General features: G+C 53.9%; 1 protein-coding gene across 2 annotated transcripts in view; it reads right to left on the reverse strand.

The window, feature by feature from the left end:
• Nucleotides 1–18,286, reverse strand: part of STX1A (syntaxin 1A) — a 304,457-nt gene that overhangs the window by 39,611 nt on the left and 246,560 nt on the right. For both annotated transcript variants that reach the window (XM_054008657.1, XM_054008658.1), the window contains exon 6: nt 6,905–7,013. In XM_054008657.1, the coding sequence (XP_053864632.1) occupies nt 6,905–7,013 (109 nt within the window). The remainder of the gene's footprint in view (nt 1–6,904; nt 7,014–18,286) is intronic.

The raw sequence follows: 18,286 nt of genomic DNA on the forward strand, positions 1-18,286 counted from the left end.
AGGGCCCTGTAGCGGGGCAGTCACCTGCTCCAGCCCTGAAAGGGTTAAAAGCCAGCCCTTGGAGAGCCAATAAGAATAGGCTGATTGGGAAGGCAGCCACAGCTGGGGCCATGCCCAAGTAGGAGACAGCTGGCCCTATAGAAGGGTTGTGAGCCAGGAGCTGGGGCAGTCTCTCTCTAGCTCTTGGGAGAGAAGGACCTTGCTGCCTGGGAGCTCAGGGTACAGGGAACAGAGCAGGACTGGGGAAAGGCAAGAGGAGCTGGGGAGCTCCAGCTTGGTAAATCCCCAGGCTGCAGGCCTTGTGCAAGGCCTAAAACAGGTACTGGCTTGCAGGGGTGCAGCCCGGGGCTAGGCAGAGGCAGCTGGTCCAACCTCCTTGCCAATGATGAGTGGCCATGACAGACTACAGTCTGCCCCAGTGAGCGGGGCTAGATGATGACTGGCAGTAACCACTGAGGCAAGGTGGGTTTAGAGGGTGGGGGTTCCCCTGGGAGGGGAGACCTAGAGCGGGGTTACTGCTGGGAGCAGAACCCTGAGGTAAAGGGGCATCGGGATCTGGGAAGGACACGGGGTCCTGAGGCAGGTGAGCCACCGGCCTGAAGAGGGCGCTCCGGCCTGGAATTGAGCTAATTCCCAGGACAACCAGCAGGAGGCATCGCACGGATGAGTCTTGCTTCGCTACAGGTGGTGGAGAATGCGGGCATTTGCGGTCCACCCCAATACAAAGGGCAGGGCGAGGACTGGGACTATTGCCTGGAAAAGGAGGGGACAATGGACCCAGCATATACAGAGATTTTCTTTGCTGAAGGCTCTTGTGCCATCCCTGGCTGGTCTCTGGTGCCAGGGTCCCCACAGAAGGGGACTGATGGAACACAGGAGAGGCATGAGACCTTGCTCCGTGTGGCCTGGGAGAACCAGGAGAGACAGTGTGCCTTGCAGGCACAACTGGGGCAGCTGGCAGAGGAGCAGCGGGCCCTGGTGAAACTCCTGTGGAGAGAGTTCCAAAAAGACCTCCAAGACTGGTGGGAGAAGCCCAGTGCTGGGGCCAGGAGGCCCAGGGCACAGTGCAGGGCTTGTTACACCTGTGGGAAGTGTGGACATGTAAGGGTGAATTGTCCCTACTGGGATGGGGGCAGGGAACCTCACCCAGAACTGGGGAAGGGACAAGCCCCTATGAGAGGCCACCTGGTGAGGGAAATCAGGAGGCGAAGAAGGTGTTGGGCCTGTGGCCAGCAGGGACACCTATGGAGGGAGTGCCCTGCCTCAAGGAGCACGGCCCAGGGCAGCCCAGGGAGGGCTGTCCCTGAGAAGGACCAACAGAGGAAGCTGGGGCCCCAGGCAGCAAAGGAGCAGCGAGCCTGCTTTGGCTGCCATGAACAGGGCCACATAAAGAGGAACTGTCCCCTCAGAGGAAGGCGAACTCAGGTGGAGGGGCCTGAGGACCCAAACAGGTCAAGGACTGGCCGGGTAAATGCTGCAGAGATGGCAGTAGACCTGCCCAAGAGCCACCCTCAGGGGATGGCAGACAAAGAGACTGGGACAGGATGGGCCCAGCAAGAGGCTGGGACCCAGGCTGTTGTAGAGCAGGTAGCAGTAGGAACCCAGACCCTGAAGGAAGAGGGCTCGGGGGACTCTGGCCTGTGTGTGCGGCTGGAGGCTGCAGAGGAGGCCCGCCATGAGGCCGAAGCAAATGCCATGGACCTCGCTAAAGAGTATGCGGCCGTCGTAGACGACGAGATCCACTTGCGTAAGCAGCTGGAAGAGTCGGAAAAGAAACGAGCGGCTCTGGAGGCGCATGGGCGAATGGTCCAGGCCAGGAGACCCGCCTACCCCCAGGGGTGGTGATCTTGGGGGCAGGGGTGTAGGAGGGCAGTCACCCCACTCCGGCCCTGAAAGGGTTAAAAGCCAGACCTTAGAGAGGGCTGGGCCTGAGAGCCAATAAGAATAGGCTGATTGGGAAGGCAGCCACAGCTGGGGCCATGCCCAGGTAGGAGACAGCTGGCCCTATAGAAGGGTTGTGAGCCAGGAGTTGGGGCAGTCTCTCTCTAGCTCTTGGGAGAGAAGGACCTGGCTGTGTCTGGGATCTCAGGGTACAGGGAACAGAGCAGGACTGGGGAAAGGCAAGAGGAGCTGGGGAGCTCCAGCTTGGTAAATCCCCAGGCTGCAGGCCTTGTGCAAGGCCTAAAACAGGTACTGGGCTTGCAGGGGTGCAGCCCGGGGTTAGGCAGAGGCAGCTAGTCCAACCCCCTTGCCAATGATGAGTGGCTGCTAGTTCCTGGCTACAGAGGCTTGGCAGAATTCAAATTGTATTGTTCTCGATTCGATTCCAGTTTATCTTTAGACTTTTCTTAGATTTTTTCCTATTTAAATGTTCGCCATTGTGGGATATTATGGAGGGGTCAGACACGAATTATTTAATGACAGTAACGTTGAGGGGAAAGTAACAGCTTTGTGAGTGCTGCACAGTTACCTGCAGCTCTAGCTGCGCTAATGCCCGAGTCGGCTGTTTTAGCAGAACTGTCAAGCCGTGGTTTCTGCAGCATTCATTGCATCACACTTTAAACACACTGAGGGGGGATGCTAGTAAATTCTCAAGCAGCATTTCTCTTGCGTTGTCTATCTGTACATTTTCATTTTTATTGCTGAAACTATTTCTTGGTGGCTTTGTGTGTGAGTGGAGAAATCGTCGTTTACTGACATTTCCCAATAAAAATCTAATCCCTCCAAGCGTAAAGAGAGAAGAGATGTGAGGAACAGTACAGGAAGTTTTGGTGAGGATGCCAGCCCGATAATGACATTGGCTAGACACAGCTGAGAAGCCTCAGCAAGACCCAACAACTTGGCTTTCTAAAAACAGGACACTAATTAAACAATAACCCTGTCCCTGTGCTGAAAAGGGCTCCCTCCTCTTCAATTTAGCAGCTATTAATTGAAACCTTTGCACACCTCTCTCAAACACTCTTGACTGCCAACATGGAAGCAATTACAGGGTATGCCAGGCAGCACACCCCCACACTTGAAAAGGAGAGTAACACTGGGGCAGCTTTTCCAGCTAGCATCACAAAATAAAGGCACATCCCAGTGTTCGCTGAGGAGACGGCAACCCATGTGCAGGAAAAGTGCTGCCAAAGGGGTGGAGGAGAGTCGAGGGGCTGAGCCAGGAAACAGCTTTATTCCCCCTCCATGTGCTTCACCATCTCCCTGGCCACACTCAAGTGACATTTCCTTATTTCCCGTAATTCCAGCTGCTAGGGGCTGCCACACAGGGACTCCCCAGACTGGGTCTGCTGACTGGACAGTAAACTCCTGTGTGGCAGGGCAGGAAAGAGTGTGGTGAACGCACAGCTGAACACGGGGTCCCCCCCCCCCCCCCCCCAGCAGGCCTAGATTTCACAGGCTCTTTTATCCCTTAACAAGACTCTATTAATTGCTTCTGAGGGGCGGTGCCTTGGGCTTCCTCCAGCTTGCTCCATCTGAAAGCAATCGGCAGCTCTCCTTCATTGACAAAACACAGAAAACAACCCAAACGCTCTGTATCCAAACCCAGGGGAGAAGAGTGCCTGGTCTGGTGGGGTGGGGCAGGCTGGGGTTGGCAATTGGACAAGAGACTCTCTTCTCTAGGTCTCCATGCCAAATCCAACATAAGTGATCAGTGGGTGAGCATCGGAGAATACGGATGCCACTACATAAAGCTGGGGTGCAGCGGAGGGGACATAGGGAGGAGTATAAAAATATTGCTCAGGCATGCAGGAGTGAAATCAGGAAGGCCAAATCACACTTGGAGTTGCAGCTAGCAAGAGATGTTAAGAGTAACAAGAAGGGCTTCTTCAGTTATGTTAGCAACAAGAAGAAGGACAAGGAAAGTGTCGGCCCCTTACTGAATAAGGGACGCAACCTAGTGACAGAAGATGTGGAAAAAGCTAACATACTCAATGCTATTTTTGCCTCTGTCTTCACAAACAAGGTCAGCTCCCCAGACTGCTGCACTGGGCAGCACAGTATGGGGAGGAGGTGACCAGCCCTCTGTGGAGAAAGCTAGACGAACACAAGTCCATGGGGCCGGATGCGCTGCATCCGAGGGTGCTAAAGGAGTTGGCAGATTTCATTGCAGAGCCATTGGCCATTATCTTTGAAAACTCATGGCAATCGGGGGAGGTCCTGGATGACTGGAAAAAGGCTAATGTAGTGCCCATCTTTAAAAAAGGGAAAAAGGAGGATCTGGGGAACTACAGGTCAGTCAGCCTCACCTCAGTCCCTGGAAAAATCATGGAGCAGGTCTTCAAGGAATCAATTTTGAAGCACTTCGAGGATAGGAAAGTGATCAGGAACAGTCAGCATGGATTCACCAAGGGCAAGTCACGCCTGACTAACCTAATTGCCTTCTGTGATGAGATAACTGGATCTGTGGATGAGGTGAAAGCAGTGGATGTGTTATTCCTTGACTTTAGCAAAACTTTTGATATGGTCTCCCACAGTATTCTTGCCGGCAAGTTAAAGAAGTATGGGTTGGATGAATGGACTATAAGGTGGCTAGAAAGCTGGCTAGATCATCAGGCTCAACGGGTAGTGATCAATGGCTCCATGTCTAGTTAGCAGCCGGTATCAAGCGGAGTACCCCAAGGGTCAGTCCTGGGGCCGGTTTAGTTCAATATCTTCATTAATGATCTGGAGGATGGCGTGGACCTCAGCAAGTTTGCAGATGACACTAAACTGGGAGGAGTGGTAGATATGCTGGAGAGTAGGGATAGGATACAGAGGGACCTAGACGAATTAGAGAATTGGGCCAAAAGAAATCTGATGAGGTTCAACAAGGACAAGTGCAGAGTCCTGCACTTAGGATGGAAAAATCCCATGAACTGCTACAGACTAGGGACAGAGTGTCTAGTCAGCAGTTCTGCAGAAAAGGACCTGGGGGTTACAGTGGACGAGAAGCTGGATATGAGTCAGCAATGTGCCCTTGTTGCCAAGAAGGCTAACGGCATTTTGGGCTGTATAAGTAGGGGCATTGCCAGCATATCGAGGGATGTGATCATTCCCCTCTATTCGGCATTGGTGAGGCCTCATCGGGAGTACTGCATCCAGTTTTGGGCCATGCACTACAAGAAGGGTGTGGAAAAATTGGAAAGAGTCCAGCGGAGGGCAACAAAAATGATTAGGGGGCTGGAGCACATGACTTATGAGGAGAGGCTGAGGGAACTGGGTTTATGTAGTCTGCAGAAGAGAAGAACGAGGGGGGATTTGATAGCTGCTTTCAATTACCTGAAAGAGGGTTCCAAAGACGATGGATCTAGACTGTTCTCAGTGGTACCAGATGACTGAACAAGGAGTAATGGTCTCAAGTTGCAGTGGGGGAGGTTTAGGTTGGATATTAGGAAAAGCTTTTTCACTAGGAGGGTGGTGAAGCACTGGAATGGGTTACCTAGGGAGGTGGTGGAATCATTTTCTTTAGAGGTTTTTAAGATCAGGCTTGACAGAGCCCTGGCTGGAATGATTTAGTTGGGGACTGATCTTGCTTTGAGCAGGGGATTGGACTAGATGACCTCCTGAGGTCCCTTCCAACCCTGATATTCTATGACCTGCACCTGAGAGCAAGGTAACATTGACAAGAAATGAAAATGTGGGTACACCAGAGTTGGAGGCCCCTGGGAAAGGAGTCTGGGCTCTCAGTCCATAGAGTCATAGAATACCAGGATTGGAAAGGACCTCAGGAGGTCATCTAGTCCAATCCCCTGCTCAAAACAGAACCAATCCCCAGACAGATTTTTATCCCAGTTCCCTAAATGGCCCCCTCAAGGATTGAATTTACAACCCTGGGATTAGCAGGTCAATGCTCAAACCACTGAGCTATCCCTCCCCCCTCATTGGATATGTGACCTCTCACAAAACTACCATCACAACTGGCCCCTTCGCCGTCAGACTCAGCAGAGAAGCCAAGGATGAACTAGGCCCTGGAGACAGGATTCCTTCACACCCTTGACAGTAAATAGCTCCTGGAGCCAGGGCTCAGGCATTTAGGCTCCCTGTACAGGACCCATTCTGTGCAGACATTTCCAGTCTTCTGTGGTGGCAACCTGGCACCTTTCAGCAGTCTGGAGCTCCCTTCAAAAACGGCTTTTCCCTCTAACGAGACTGTCAGCATCTGAATACCCAGGGAGCACACTAGCCCTGAACTCCCATGCAGCACAACGTGGCGGGCCCACTGAGCCTTGCCAGAGCCTGCCACACTGACAGCTCTGCACTTGAAAGAGGAAATACTCCTGAATGATTCTATATTAGTGACACACATACACAGGGGCCTCAGCCAGGATCCCAGCATGCCTCTGCTTCGCAAATCTATGGGACCCTCTTATTCTGAGCTGGGAAGAAGAGAAAGAAGAGGGCAGAGTGAGCCCATGTCTGCCAAAAGCAGCCATTTACTATATCAATCACAACAATCACAAGCATATCCGCAGAACTTAGTCCTTCAGTCTGAAGAAACATAGACCTTTACCATATGTGTCAACTCCTTTAGCTGCCAGTATTTAGCTGTGACATTCTGAGTTAGTTTCCCAGACCTGAAGGAGAGCTCTGTGTCGTCTCTGTCACCAACAGAAGTTGGTCCAATAAAAGCAATTACCTCACCCTCCTTGTCTCTCTAGTAGCAAATATGTCCCTTACCTTCTCTGTAGGCCCAACCGCTGGAAGGCAACATCATTCTCACACGCAGGTGGCTGCAGTCGTGGCCCACTCCCGCAGCACGCACAGCCAGCAGACACAAGTTTTACAGTGAGGGAGCTTTGCATGAAGCACTGAAACCCTGAAGCAGCTTTGATTGCCTGTTAATCAGCACCAGGAATCGACTCGTACTCTGGACACACCAGGCACTGAGTTGCCCAGGGTTGCTGCTGCGGGTGGTTTTACTCACTGATTTCCAGCTGTCTTTGAATCCTCCCTTTGCAGCGCTCCCTGTAGTCAGACTGGGTGGCGTTGTACTCAGACATCACCTCCACAAACTTGCGCGACAATGTGGAATGCTGGAGAGGGAAGAGTAACAAAGAAAGTCACATTTTACTTAGTCTCATAGGGAGAGGGGCCATTCTCCATCAAGGCTTTTGTCAGGATGAGAAATTCACAGCTCTGAACCCCACATCACTAAAACTCCCCCACCCCACCTGGCATTTCCATCCCAGACAGAGTAACCCAGGTGACGACTGCACAGACATTCTACAGCTTCTGCAAAAATATCATCTGATGACATCAACCAGGTGGGGTTAAGACAGCTTGTCATGAATATTTATCACCCTGAGCACAAACTTGATGATATTTTACCCACCTGTCAAAAGAAAATATTTGCCCTGGGAGCAGAGAGTTTGGCAAGACTGACTGAAAGAGAAAACGTCGCATTTCTAATTTAAATCTGAGAGCTACACTCAGCCGTTACTCCTGCCTTACTCAGGAAGATGCCCAGATGCACTGAGATTTGCTGAGCAGAAAGTTAAGCAAGGGCCCTGTTCCCTAGAAGGACTGTTATTGAGGGGACACCAAGGAATCAGGGCTGGAAACAAAGCAGCCACATGGACAGAGAGCCCTGCAGAGTGGTTAAAAAAGTTCCACTTGTTCAATGTAACCTGCATGCAGCCTCGCTCTTTGCTAACTCACAGCATCTGCAGTGCAGCAGCTGGCTGCGTGAGCCCTGAGGCTGGGTCCGGAGCCCCGGGTTTTGCAGACACAAACCTAGCCCAGCAACAGACCCGGTGGAAGGAGGAGTTCGAGCTATGCACAGACCTGGCCATGTAGGATGATGACATCAGCAGGAAAATAAAACAGTTATTTTACCTTATTGGGGAACAAGGGAGAGAGGGCTGCACCCCTGGGGAGCTCAGCACTTCCTCAAGCCTCACAGCAGGCCTATGGCTCCTCAACGCGACACAGGTTCTTCACTTGAGACCAATGCAGAGGGAAGGGGATAGAGCCCAGTGTCACTGCCATATGCACACAGGCTGCTCCATGCAATTTTGGGGACTTGACAGAGTACCTAATTCAGGTCAGTCTGCAGCACTTGGGGTCACCACCTGCAGGAGCAGCTGCTCCAGGAAGTACATCTCACATTAGACAGATGCTTAGTCCTGGGGCATGCAGCGGCAGCTTCAAGACAAAGGATGGAAGCCTCCGGAGGCACAACACACCGGCAGTACAGCAGTGAGACAGCAGCAAAGGAGGGCAGGCAGCCAGAGTTCCTTACCCATAGTGAGATGCATTTCCTGTGGGAGACCATGAGCGGATGGAGAAGTGCCCTGCCCTAGGACAGCACTGCAAGGAACGGGGCAAACTGGACCCTGATAGCAGTGTGTGCAAGAGAAGAGGAGGTTGTACGAGTGGGGAAGGGGACATCAGACAGCAGTGATGACATCATGACTCTCTCCTTGAGTCCAAGAGCGTATCTGGTTCAGGCCGTCAGGATGGGAAAGCAACAAGGGACAATACCAACCTCTGTGCATGCAACAATGGTTCCAGGAAAACGGGCTGTGCTCTGAACCCTGCAGCGTGGCCTCCTGCCGTGGGATTCCTTGAGGTGAATTGGTCTCAGACACACCCATTACAGACAGCAGGCACAATCTAATAATGTACCACGAGAGCACAATGCAGCTCGTAGGAAAACATAACCTCATTGTAACTCACCTGAAAAATAACAGAGGGCAGAGCTGAGGTTTGTGGTAGTGGATGGTGAGCACCGCTAGCCCGTCGGGGGGATCACAGCGAGAAGTAAGGTTAAGATTTTGTCACGGGTATTTTTAATAAAAGTCACGGACAGGTCACGGGCAATCAACAACAATTCACAGAAACCGTGACCTGTCCGTGACTTTTACTAAAAATAATGGGGGGACCTGACAAAGGGGGAATAACAGCTTCAGCCCAGGGTGACTCACAGCTCCGGGCTCCCGCCACATGGCTCACAGTTCCAGGGTCCACATTGCATGGCTCACAGCTCTGGGCTCCCGCCACATGGCTCACAGCTCCGGGCTCCACGCTGCATGGCTCAGAGCTCCGGGCTCCCGCCACATGGCTCACAGTTCCAGGGTCCACACTGCACGGCTCACAGCTCCGGCTCAGGGCTCTGGGCTCCCACCACATGGCTCAGAGCTCCGGGGTGCACGCCACATGGCTCACAGTTCTAGGCTCCCGCCACATGGCTCACAGCTCCGGGGTCCACGCCACATGGCTCACAGCTCTGGGCTCCCACCACATGGCTCAGAGCTCTGGGCTCCCGCCACATGGCTCACAGCTCCGGGGTCCACACTGCATGGCTCACAGCTCCGGGCTCCCGCCACATGGCTCACAGCTCCAGGGTCCACGCTGCATGGCTCAGAGCTCTGGGCTCCCACCACATGGCCCAGAGCTCTGGGCTCCCGCCACATGGCTCAGAGCTCCGGGGTCCATGCTGCATGGCTCAGAGCTCCGGGGTCCACGCTGCATGGCTCAGAGCTCCAGGCTTCCGCCACATGGCTCACAGCTCCGGGCTCCCGCCACATGGCTCAGAGCTCCGGGGTGCACGCCACATGGCTCACAGTTCTAGGCTCCCGCCACATGGCTCACAGCTCCGGGGTCCACGCCACATGGCTCACAGCTCTGGGCTCCCACCACATGGCTCAGAGCTCTGGGCTCCCGCCACATGGCTCACAGCTCCGGGGTCCACACTGCATGGCTCACAGCTCCGGGCTCCCGCCACATGGCTCACAGCTCCAGGGTCCACGCTGCATGGCTCAGAGCTCTGGGCTCCCACCACATGGCCCAGAGCTCTGGGCTCCCGCCACATGGCTCAGAGCTCCAGGGTCCATGCTGCATGGCTCAGAGCTCCGGGGTCCACGCTGCATGGCTCAGCTCCAGGCTTCCGCCACATGGCTCACAGCTCCGGGCTCCCGCCACATGGCTCAGAGCTCCGGGGTCCACGCTGCATGGCTCACAGCTCCGGGCTCCCGCCACATGGCTCACAGCTCCGGGGTCCACACTGCATGGCTCAGAGCTCCGGGCTCCCGCCACATGGCTCAGAGCTCCAGGCTCCCACCACATGGCTCACAGCTCCGGGGTCCACGCTGCATGGCTCAGAGCTCCAGGCTCCCTCCACATGGCTCACAGCTCCAAGGCCCCCATTGCCAGCGATGGCTTAGAGCTCTGGGGCTGGTGGCTCAGAGTTGCGGAGCCCCTGCCACCCACGGTGGCTGAGAGCTACCAGCCTCCAACCTGGCAGCTGACAGCTCCAGCTGCGCCATGCCGGGTCTCAGGGCTGAAGCTGAAGAAAATGTCGTGGAGATCTCTGAAAATCACGGAATCTGTGACCAAATCTTATCCTTAGTGATAAGCCCTGGATCTGTTCAAGGGGCAGCGTCACACTGACATTCCAGTATGATACATCAGTCAAAGGATGCTGGTCGCTTAGGCTAGCAGAGCCCTGTCAGAGACTGAACCCAAACAGGAAAAGAGCTTCTGGCTGTCGTATTTGGAGCGGTGCGATTCCATCAGTGCCCCTATGGCCACGCAGTAATAGTGCAATCAGCCCACAAACCCCTAGAGACAATCCTGGCAAAGCCCTTTCTTAGGGCTCCAAAGAGATGGCAACGCATGTTGATGCACCTCCAGTGCTACAGGTAGAGCTCAGACATTGTCCAGGACAATTACTGGTGTTAGCTGACACCCTGAGCAGGGGATACACACCCAGCACCCATAAGACAGGGGAAGGGGTTTAGGACATGAATCTGGAATGCCTGGTTGAAAAGGGACCTGGCGGGGCTATTAAAAGTATGGTTGGCAGCGCAGCGGGGCTAAGGCAGGCTCCCTGCCTGCCCTGGCTCCATGCAGCTTCCGGAAGCGGCTGGCATGTCCCTGCAGCCCCAAGGCTCAGGGGCGATCAGGGAAGCTCCATGCACTGCCCCTGCCCCAGGCACTGGCTCTGCAGCTCCCATTGGCCGGGAATTGCAGCCAATGGGAGCTGTAGGGGCAGCATGCAGAGCCCTCTGGCCCCTGCGTCTAAGAGCTGGACATGCCAGTCGCTTCTGGGAGCCACACGGAGCCAGGGCAGGCAGGGAGCCTGCCTTAGCCCCACTGCACCGCTGCCTGGGAGCCGCCTGAGGTAAGCGCTCCTCGGCTGGAGCCCGCACCCCGACCCCCCTGCCTCAGGGCGGAACCCCCTCCTGCACCCTAACTCCCTCCCGGAGCCCACACCCCACCCTGTACCCCAATGCCCTGCCCCAGACCTGAGCCCCCTCCTGCACCCAAACCCCTTGGCTCCTACACCACAAACTCCTCATCTCCAGCCCCACCCCAGAGCCTGCACCCCCATCCGGAGCCCTCACCCCCTCTTGCACCCCAACCCCCTGCCCCAGCCCGGAGCCTCCTCCTGCACTCTGAACCCCTCATTTCTGGCCCCACCCCACAGCCCGCACTCCCTTCTGCACCCCAACCCCCTGCCCCAGCCCAGTGAAAACGAGTAAGGGTGGGGGAGAGCAAGCAACAGAGGGAAGGGGGATGGAGTGAGTGCGGGCGGGGCCCCAGATAAGGGACAGGGCAGGGCAAGGGTGTTTAGTTTTGTGCAATTAGAAAAATGGTAACCCTACGCTGATGGAAATCAATGAGGCTACAGCAAAGAATGTCCAACTACAGACAGTCCAGAGAGTAAGCCTAGCAAAGAGACTAGGTAGCTCAGTGGTTTGAGCATTGGCTTGCTAAACGCAGGGTTGTGAGTTCAATCCTGGAGGGGGCCATGTAGGGATCTGGGGCAAAATCAGTATTTAGTCCTGCTAGTGAAGGCAGGGGGCTGGACTCCATGACCTTCCAGTTCTAGGAGATGGGATATCTCCATTAATTTACCTGCCGGAACAGAATCATAGAGGTTTTTAAGGCCTGGCTTGACAAAGCCCTGGCTGGGATGATTTAGTTGGGAATTGGTCCTGCTTTGATCAGGGGATTGGACTAGAACCTCCTGAGGAACCTTCCAACCCTGATCTTCTATGATTCTATATTTTCAAATTAAAGATGAGCTGAGTGTGCAGGATAGAATTACACAAAGGGATGTGTGATGGGGTATACCTGGCTCTTTGGTGCCCTCTGCTGGAGGCCGTGCAGTCCTACTATGCCCCACCTCAGGAAGGAGCAGCGGAGGTGGGTAATAGAATCATAGAAGATTAGGGTTGGAAGAGACCTCAGGAGGTCATCTAGTCCAACCCCCTGCTCAAAGCAGGACCAATTCCCAACTAAATCATCCCAGCCAGGGCTTAAAAACCTCTAAGGATGGAGATTCCACCACCTCCCTAGGTAACGCATTCCAGTGCTTCACCACCCTCCTAGTGAAATAGTGTTTCCTAATACCCAACCTAGATCGCCCGCACTGCAACTTGAGACCGTTGCTCCTTGTTCTGTCATCTGCCACCACTGAGAACAGCCGAGCTCCATCCTCTTTGGAACCCCCCTTCAGGTAGTTGAAGGCTGCTATCAAATCCACCCTCATTCTTCTCTTCTGCAGACTAAACAAGCCCAGTTCCCTCAGCCTCTCCTTGTAAGTCATTTACCCCCACTCCCAATCGTTTTTGTTGCCCTCCACTGGACTCTCTCCAATTTGTCCACATCCTTTCTGTAGTGGGGGCCCCAAAACTGGATGCAATACTCCAGATGTGGCGTCACCAGTGCCAAATAGAGGGGAATAATCACTTCCCTCGATCTGCTGGCAATGCTCCTACTAATGCAGCCCAATATGCCGCTAGCCTTCTTGGCAACAAGGACACACTGCTGACTCATATCCAGCTTCTCGTCCACTGTGATCCCTAGGTCCTTTTCTGCAGAACTGCAGCTTAGCCAGTCGGTCCCCAGCCTGTAGCGGTGCCTGGGATTCTTCTATTCTAAGTGCAGGACTCTGCACTTGTCCTTCTTGAACCTCATCAGGTTTCTTTTGGCCCAATCCTCCAATTTGTCTAGGTCACTCTGGACCCTATCCCTACCCTCCAGCATATCTACCTCTCCCACCAGCTTAGTTTAAAAGGTCCTCCGGGACTGCCTAAACAGATTTAGGGTGGGAGGGATAGCTCAGTGGTTTGAGCATTGGCCTGCTAAACCCAGGGTTGTGAGTTCAATCCTTGAGGGGGCCACTTAGGGAACTGGGGTAAAAATCTGTCTGGGGATTGGTCCTGCTTTGAGCAGGGGGTTGGACTAGATGACCTCCTGAGGTCCCTTCCAACCCTGATATTCTATGATTCTATGATTGCACAGAAGCAGCCAATCAGAGCCCTGCAGGCTCAGATAAAAGGAGCTGCAAGTACTGAGCAGGTCAGTGCCTGTCTGGGACCAGAGGCGAGGATGTTGGCTCTGCTCTGGCCAGAGGAAGGAGAGGACCTGACAACTGTAAAGGAACAGGTGAAAGGAGAGGGGCTACGTGGGAAAAGGCTCAGGGAAAGCAGCAGCAAACTGGAGGCAGCGGTACATGGCTGCTGTGTGTAGAGTCTTTGGGTTGGGGCCCAGAGTAATGGGCCGTCCCAGGCCCCCCAGCAGCCAGTGCTGGAGTGGCCTAAGCCCTGGAAAGGGCACAAGGCTAGTTTAAAATGCACAAGAAAAGGGGCTAGACTCAAAGGGTCCAGAGACAGGGCTGAAGAGTGAGGGTGAGGGCAGAGAGTTTTGTTGGACTTTTGCTACCACAGAAGGGGCTTGTACATTTTGACTGTGTGTCTTGGCCGGAGGGCTGAGCCACTGAAGCCCACCTAGTGAGGTTGGCAACTTACAGGCAACACCAGGCGCAGCACTGCACTCAGCCGACAGGGAGCACTCACGAGAGGTAAGAGTTGCTCGTCATGGGATGTCATTGCAAAAGATACGTGCCTCCTCCCTGGGCACTGACAGCTGTCTGAGGCATGCTTGTGAGTGCGCCTACTGGCCAGGAATGAATACACAACTTCGCTCCTTGACAGAAGGGAGTCACCTGTCAGTCACGTGAGAACCACCTGCAGAAAGTGACTGTTACCAGATGAGCTGCCCACCCAACAATGGAAGAAGGTGGGAGTGGACTGACCTTCAAGGGAAAGCAATACTTGAGGTCAGTGGATTACTACTCACATTTTTGGAAAGTCAATGCCCTGCCTGATACAAGCAAGTCAAGATTGGGAAACTGAGGGCCCACTTTGCAGGCTATGGCACACCAGACTCTGTATTCACTGACAATGGCAGGAAAGAGATCACTTGATCATTGCCTGTTGGTCCACTCCCTCTGGGACACCTGGCATTGGCCACTGTCGGCAGACAGGATACTGGGCTAGATGGACCTTTGGTCTGACCCAGTACAGCCGTTCTTATGTTCTTATGACAATGGGCCTCAATTTGCCTCAGAAGAATTCAAGGAATTTGCAGGCATATGGGAGTTTGACCACACATTTCCTGCCCAGCATATCCACAGAGCAATGGTGAGGTGGGATCAGCTGTGAAAACAGCTATGAGACTGTTACCCAAAGCTGTTTCTTCTGGTTTGGATCCCTTGTTAACATTGGCACACAGAAATACCCCAGCACAGGAGTGCCAAACAATCCAATCCAGACACTTATGGGACAAAGGACCCTGCTACCAATGTGGGGAGACCTGTTACAGCCAGAAGGGTGGAGATATCACTGAGAGGAGAGGGCCAGAGAAATCAGGCACTAGGGTACAACTGATCAGCCCAGGATCTGTGAGCCATGGATACAGGCACATCTGTGAGGATCCAGTCATTAGAGAGACACCAGAAGGAGAGAGACTAAAGGAGTAGTGAGGGGTGCAGCGGCACCCAGGTCATATGAGGTGACTAATCAAGAGGGACAAGTGATACAAGGAGACACTTCCAAGTGAGCAGACACAACACTCAGAGAAAACCCATTTCAGAGTGGACAGACAAAGAACCACTGGAAACAAACCCACAGGGAGGGAGGAGACTCCACAGAGAGACAATATGCAAAACTCAGAGACAGATGACAGGAAGACAGAGATACGTCATCTGTTGAGGAAACCAAAGACTATGTAACCAGCTGAGTCTGTGGGAAAGACAAGATTCCAACTCGGCTGTGTGCTGCCAGCCTCTGGCTGAAGGGGCACAAGGTGGGGTCTGGGTGTCAATTATTTGTTTTTAATGTTTAAAATGTTTGTAAAATAGGGAAGATGTAGAGCAGAACAGTGGAACTGGAGTCAGAGGGTCCATGTGCCCTGGAGGGATTGTTATTGAGAGGACACCGAGAAACAAGAACACTGGGAATGAGGCTGGAAATAATTCAAGCATGTGGGCAGAGCAGTGCACAGGGGCTAACAAAGCCTTACTTATTCACCTGAACCTGCATTCAGCTTCACACATTGTTAAGGCTGCGAGTCTGCCACAGAGGTCACAGATTCCGTGACTTTCCCTGACTTCTGCAGCTGCTGGTGCCAGCAGCAGCAGTTTGGGTGTGTGGGAGGGGGCCAGGGGCAGGGGGGCCACTTAACTTGGGGGAGGGCTCCCTGGCTCCCACAGCCCTGCAGCTCCTAGACGGCAAAGGAGGGCTCCACACTACATGCTACTTGCGCCCGCAGGTCCCAGTGGGAGCTGCAGCAGCCAGCACTTGTGGCGGGAGCAACACACCGAGCCCTCTGACCCCTCCACCACCTAGGAGCTGCAGGGATGCGGCGCTGTGTAGGGAGCCCCTGCCTGCCCTCCCCTGTCTTCCAGCAACAGCAGGGGTCCTGGGCCGCACTGTCTGCCCATTCCCCCCAGCAACAGCAGGGTCCCCCAAGCCACCTCCCCCAGCACCTGCAGCGCCCCCAGACACCCCCCCCCCCGGAGCACCCGCGTCCCCCCCGCCCACATTTTAGTCATGGGTATTTTTAGTAAAAGTCATGGACAGGTTGTTTACTGCCCGTGACCTATCCATGACTTTTACTAAAAACACCCGTGACTAAAATGCAGCCTTACTCGTGAATGAAACATGGATCTCCAGAACTGGCCACAATGTGTGTGGAACAATGACTGTTCAAAGTTCATTGCAGAGCTTTGCCAATAGGTGGCACTGCTGGCCCTAGAGCTAGACTGGACTCTCAAGAGCAGTGGTTTTCAAACTTTCTTTCTGGCCACCCAGTTGAAGAAAATTGTTGATACCCACGACCCAACGGAGCTAGGGATGAGGGGTTTGGGGTGTGGGAGGGCCTCAGGGCTGGGGCAGAGGGTTGGGGTGAAGGCTGTGGCCGGGAATGAGTGGTTCAGGGAGTGGGAGGGGTTCAGGGCTGTGGCAGGGGGTTGGGGTGTGGGAGGGGGTCAGGGCTCTGAGCTGGGGGGTTGCAGGCTCTGGGGCGGGGCTGGGGATGAGGGGTTTGGGGTGCAGGAGGGGACTCCGGGTTTGGGGGTGGCTCAGGGCTGGGACAGGGGATTGGGATGCGGGGGGGGGGGTGAGGGATCTGGGATGGAGCTGGGGATGAGGGGTTTGGGGTGGAGGAAGGGGTTCTGGGTTGGGAGGGCTGGGGCAGGGGATTGGGACGCAGGGTTGGGGCGTGGGCTTACCTGGGGTGGCTCCCAGTCAGCGGTGCAGTGGGGGTGCAGAGGCAGGCTTCCTGCCTGTCCTGTGCTGCGCCCTGGAAGCAGCCAGCAGCAGGCACTCCCCCCCCCAGCTTCCATTGGCCGGAAACCAGCCAATGGGAGTGCAGAGCCGGTGCTCGGGGCGGGGGCAGCGTGTGAGGCCTGTGGCCACTCCGCCTAGGAGCTGGACCTGCTGCTGGCTGCTTCTGGGGCTCAGCGCGGTGTCCGAACAGACAGGGACTAGCCTGCCTTAGCTGGGCAGCACCGCCGACAGGACTTTTAACGACCCTTATGTTCTGCAACGCAGTTCTAGGTTGCGACCTGCCGTTTGAAAACCACTGCTCAAGAGGAATGCTTGTGGTCCCCCTGGGCCGCTGGGTTAAGAGGAATGTGCGTATTTGAGCAGCCAGTGAAAATGTATCTTCTGAAGGGCTCCCTGCTTTTTTTAGAGGGGAGTCCTTGAGTCAGCCCACTGTGTGTAGCTCTCCAGTGCGGGTGGATATGGGAGCGTTACAATTGATGCAGAATGGTTGGTTTATGCTGAATCTTTGCAGCTCTCCTGTAACACCAGCTCTAGTTCACAGCACAGCCTGGGGAAAGAACGATTGAACCAATGTTTCCTTTCTAATAGACCGTCCAGCTCTGTTTATCATTGAGGCCTGGGGGACGCTTTGCTGGAGCACACCATGATGACTATGGCCTTAAACGTTTTAACTGTTCTCCATTCAGCTGGTGAACAGAGACTGTTCTCCAAGAACTCCGCTGCCCGTCAGATTCACAGGCCCTCAGAACAGAACACTATGATCTTGCTGTCTTTCTTTCCATTTAACAGGGAAGTGCTCCAGAAAATCGGTGAATAACAATTAACAAGACTCAAGTGGAATACAGACACTAACCACAGCTGGGTGCTCACTGCAGAGCTCACTGACTGTGATTGGTGGTGTGTCCTAAGGGGGAAGCTTGGTCATGCAGGAATGCAGGCTCTGGGATCCTGCTCAGTACCTGATTTAGATACCTAGCTAATAACCAGAGCTGGGAAAATAGCCCCAAATGGATTCGAGGAAGATCAAGTCCAGTTGCGAAATGAATCCACATCCAGCATGTTTGTGCCCCTTTTGTTATCGCTTTCCGCCAACATGCCAGTGACTGAGCTTACACTAGAAGCAAATTTCAAAGTCCTGCACAAGCATCTGTGGAAACCAAATTTTACATTGACGCGTTGTGCAGGAACTGCTTGCACACTCATTCAGTCAGGTAACACAAAATACCAGGTGACTTCTTTGACCAATCACAATTAACACACCCAGCTTGAACAGTGACTGTTCAGTACTTGCAGAGAACTACTTGCACTCAATCAGAGATTTAAAGTCAATAGTAAACAAACTGGAGGAAACTGTTTGGCTCATGGACATTCCACAAGCAGAAAGGGAGGTTCCAGGAGCTCAATACATCACCTCCTGCAAATGATTTACTCATCTGTACATGGAGAGAGACTGAAGGAGAAGAGTCGAGGAGCAATGAAGACGACATTGAGAGAGATAAACAGGGAAAGGAGAGGGGAGAGAAACGTGTACAGAGAAGAGAGGAGAAGGGAGAAAAGGAGAGAGCACCGAATGTAACTGATTAATGATACAAATATGACAAACTTGGGTCTCCCACCTGGAGTTCACCCTGTAATTTACAGGGGTCACCAATGTTACTAGAGCATTAGAAATGGGGTCAGAACCAGAACCCCAGATCTGAACACCCCAAAACTTTTGGGAAGGA

The sequence above is a fragment of the Malaclemys terrapin genome, chromosome 18, assembly GCF_027887155.1.
Source record: "Malaclemys terrapin pileata isolate rMalTer1 chromosome 18, rMalTer1.hap1, whole genome shotgun sequence".
Lineage (NCBI taxonomy): Eukaryota > Metazoa > Chordata > Testudines > Emydidae > Malaclemys > Malaclemys terrapin.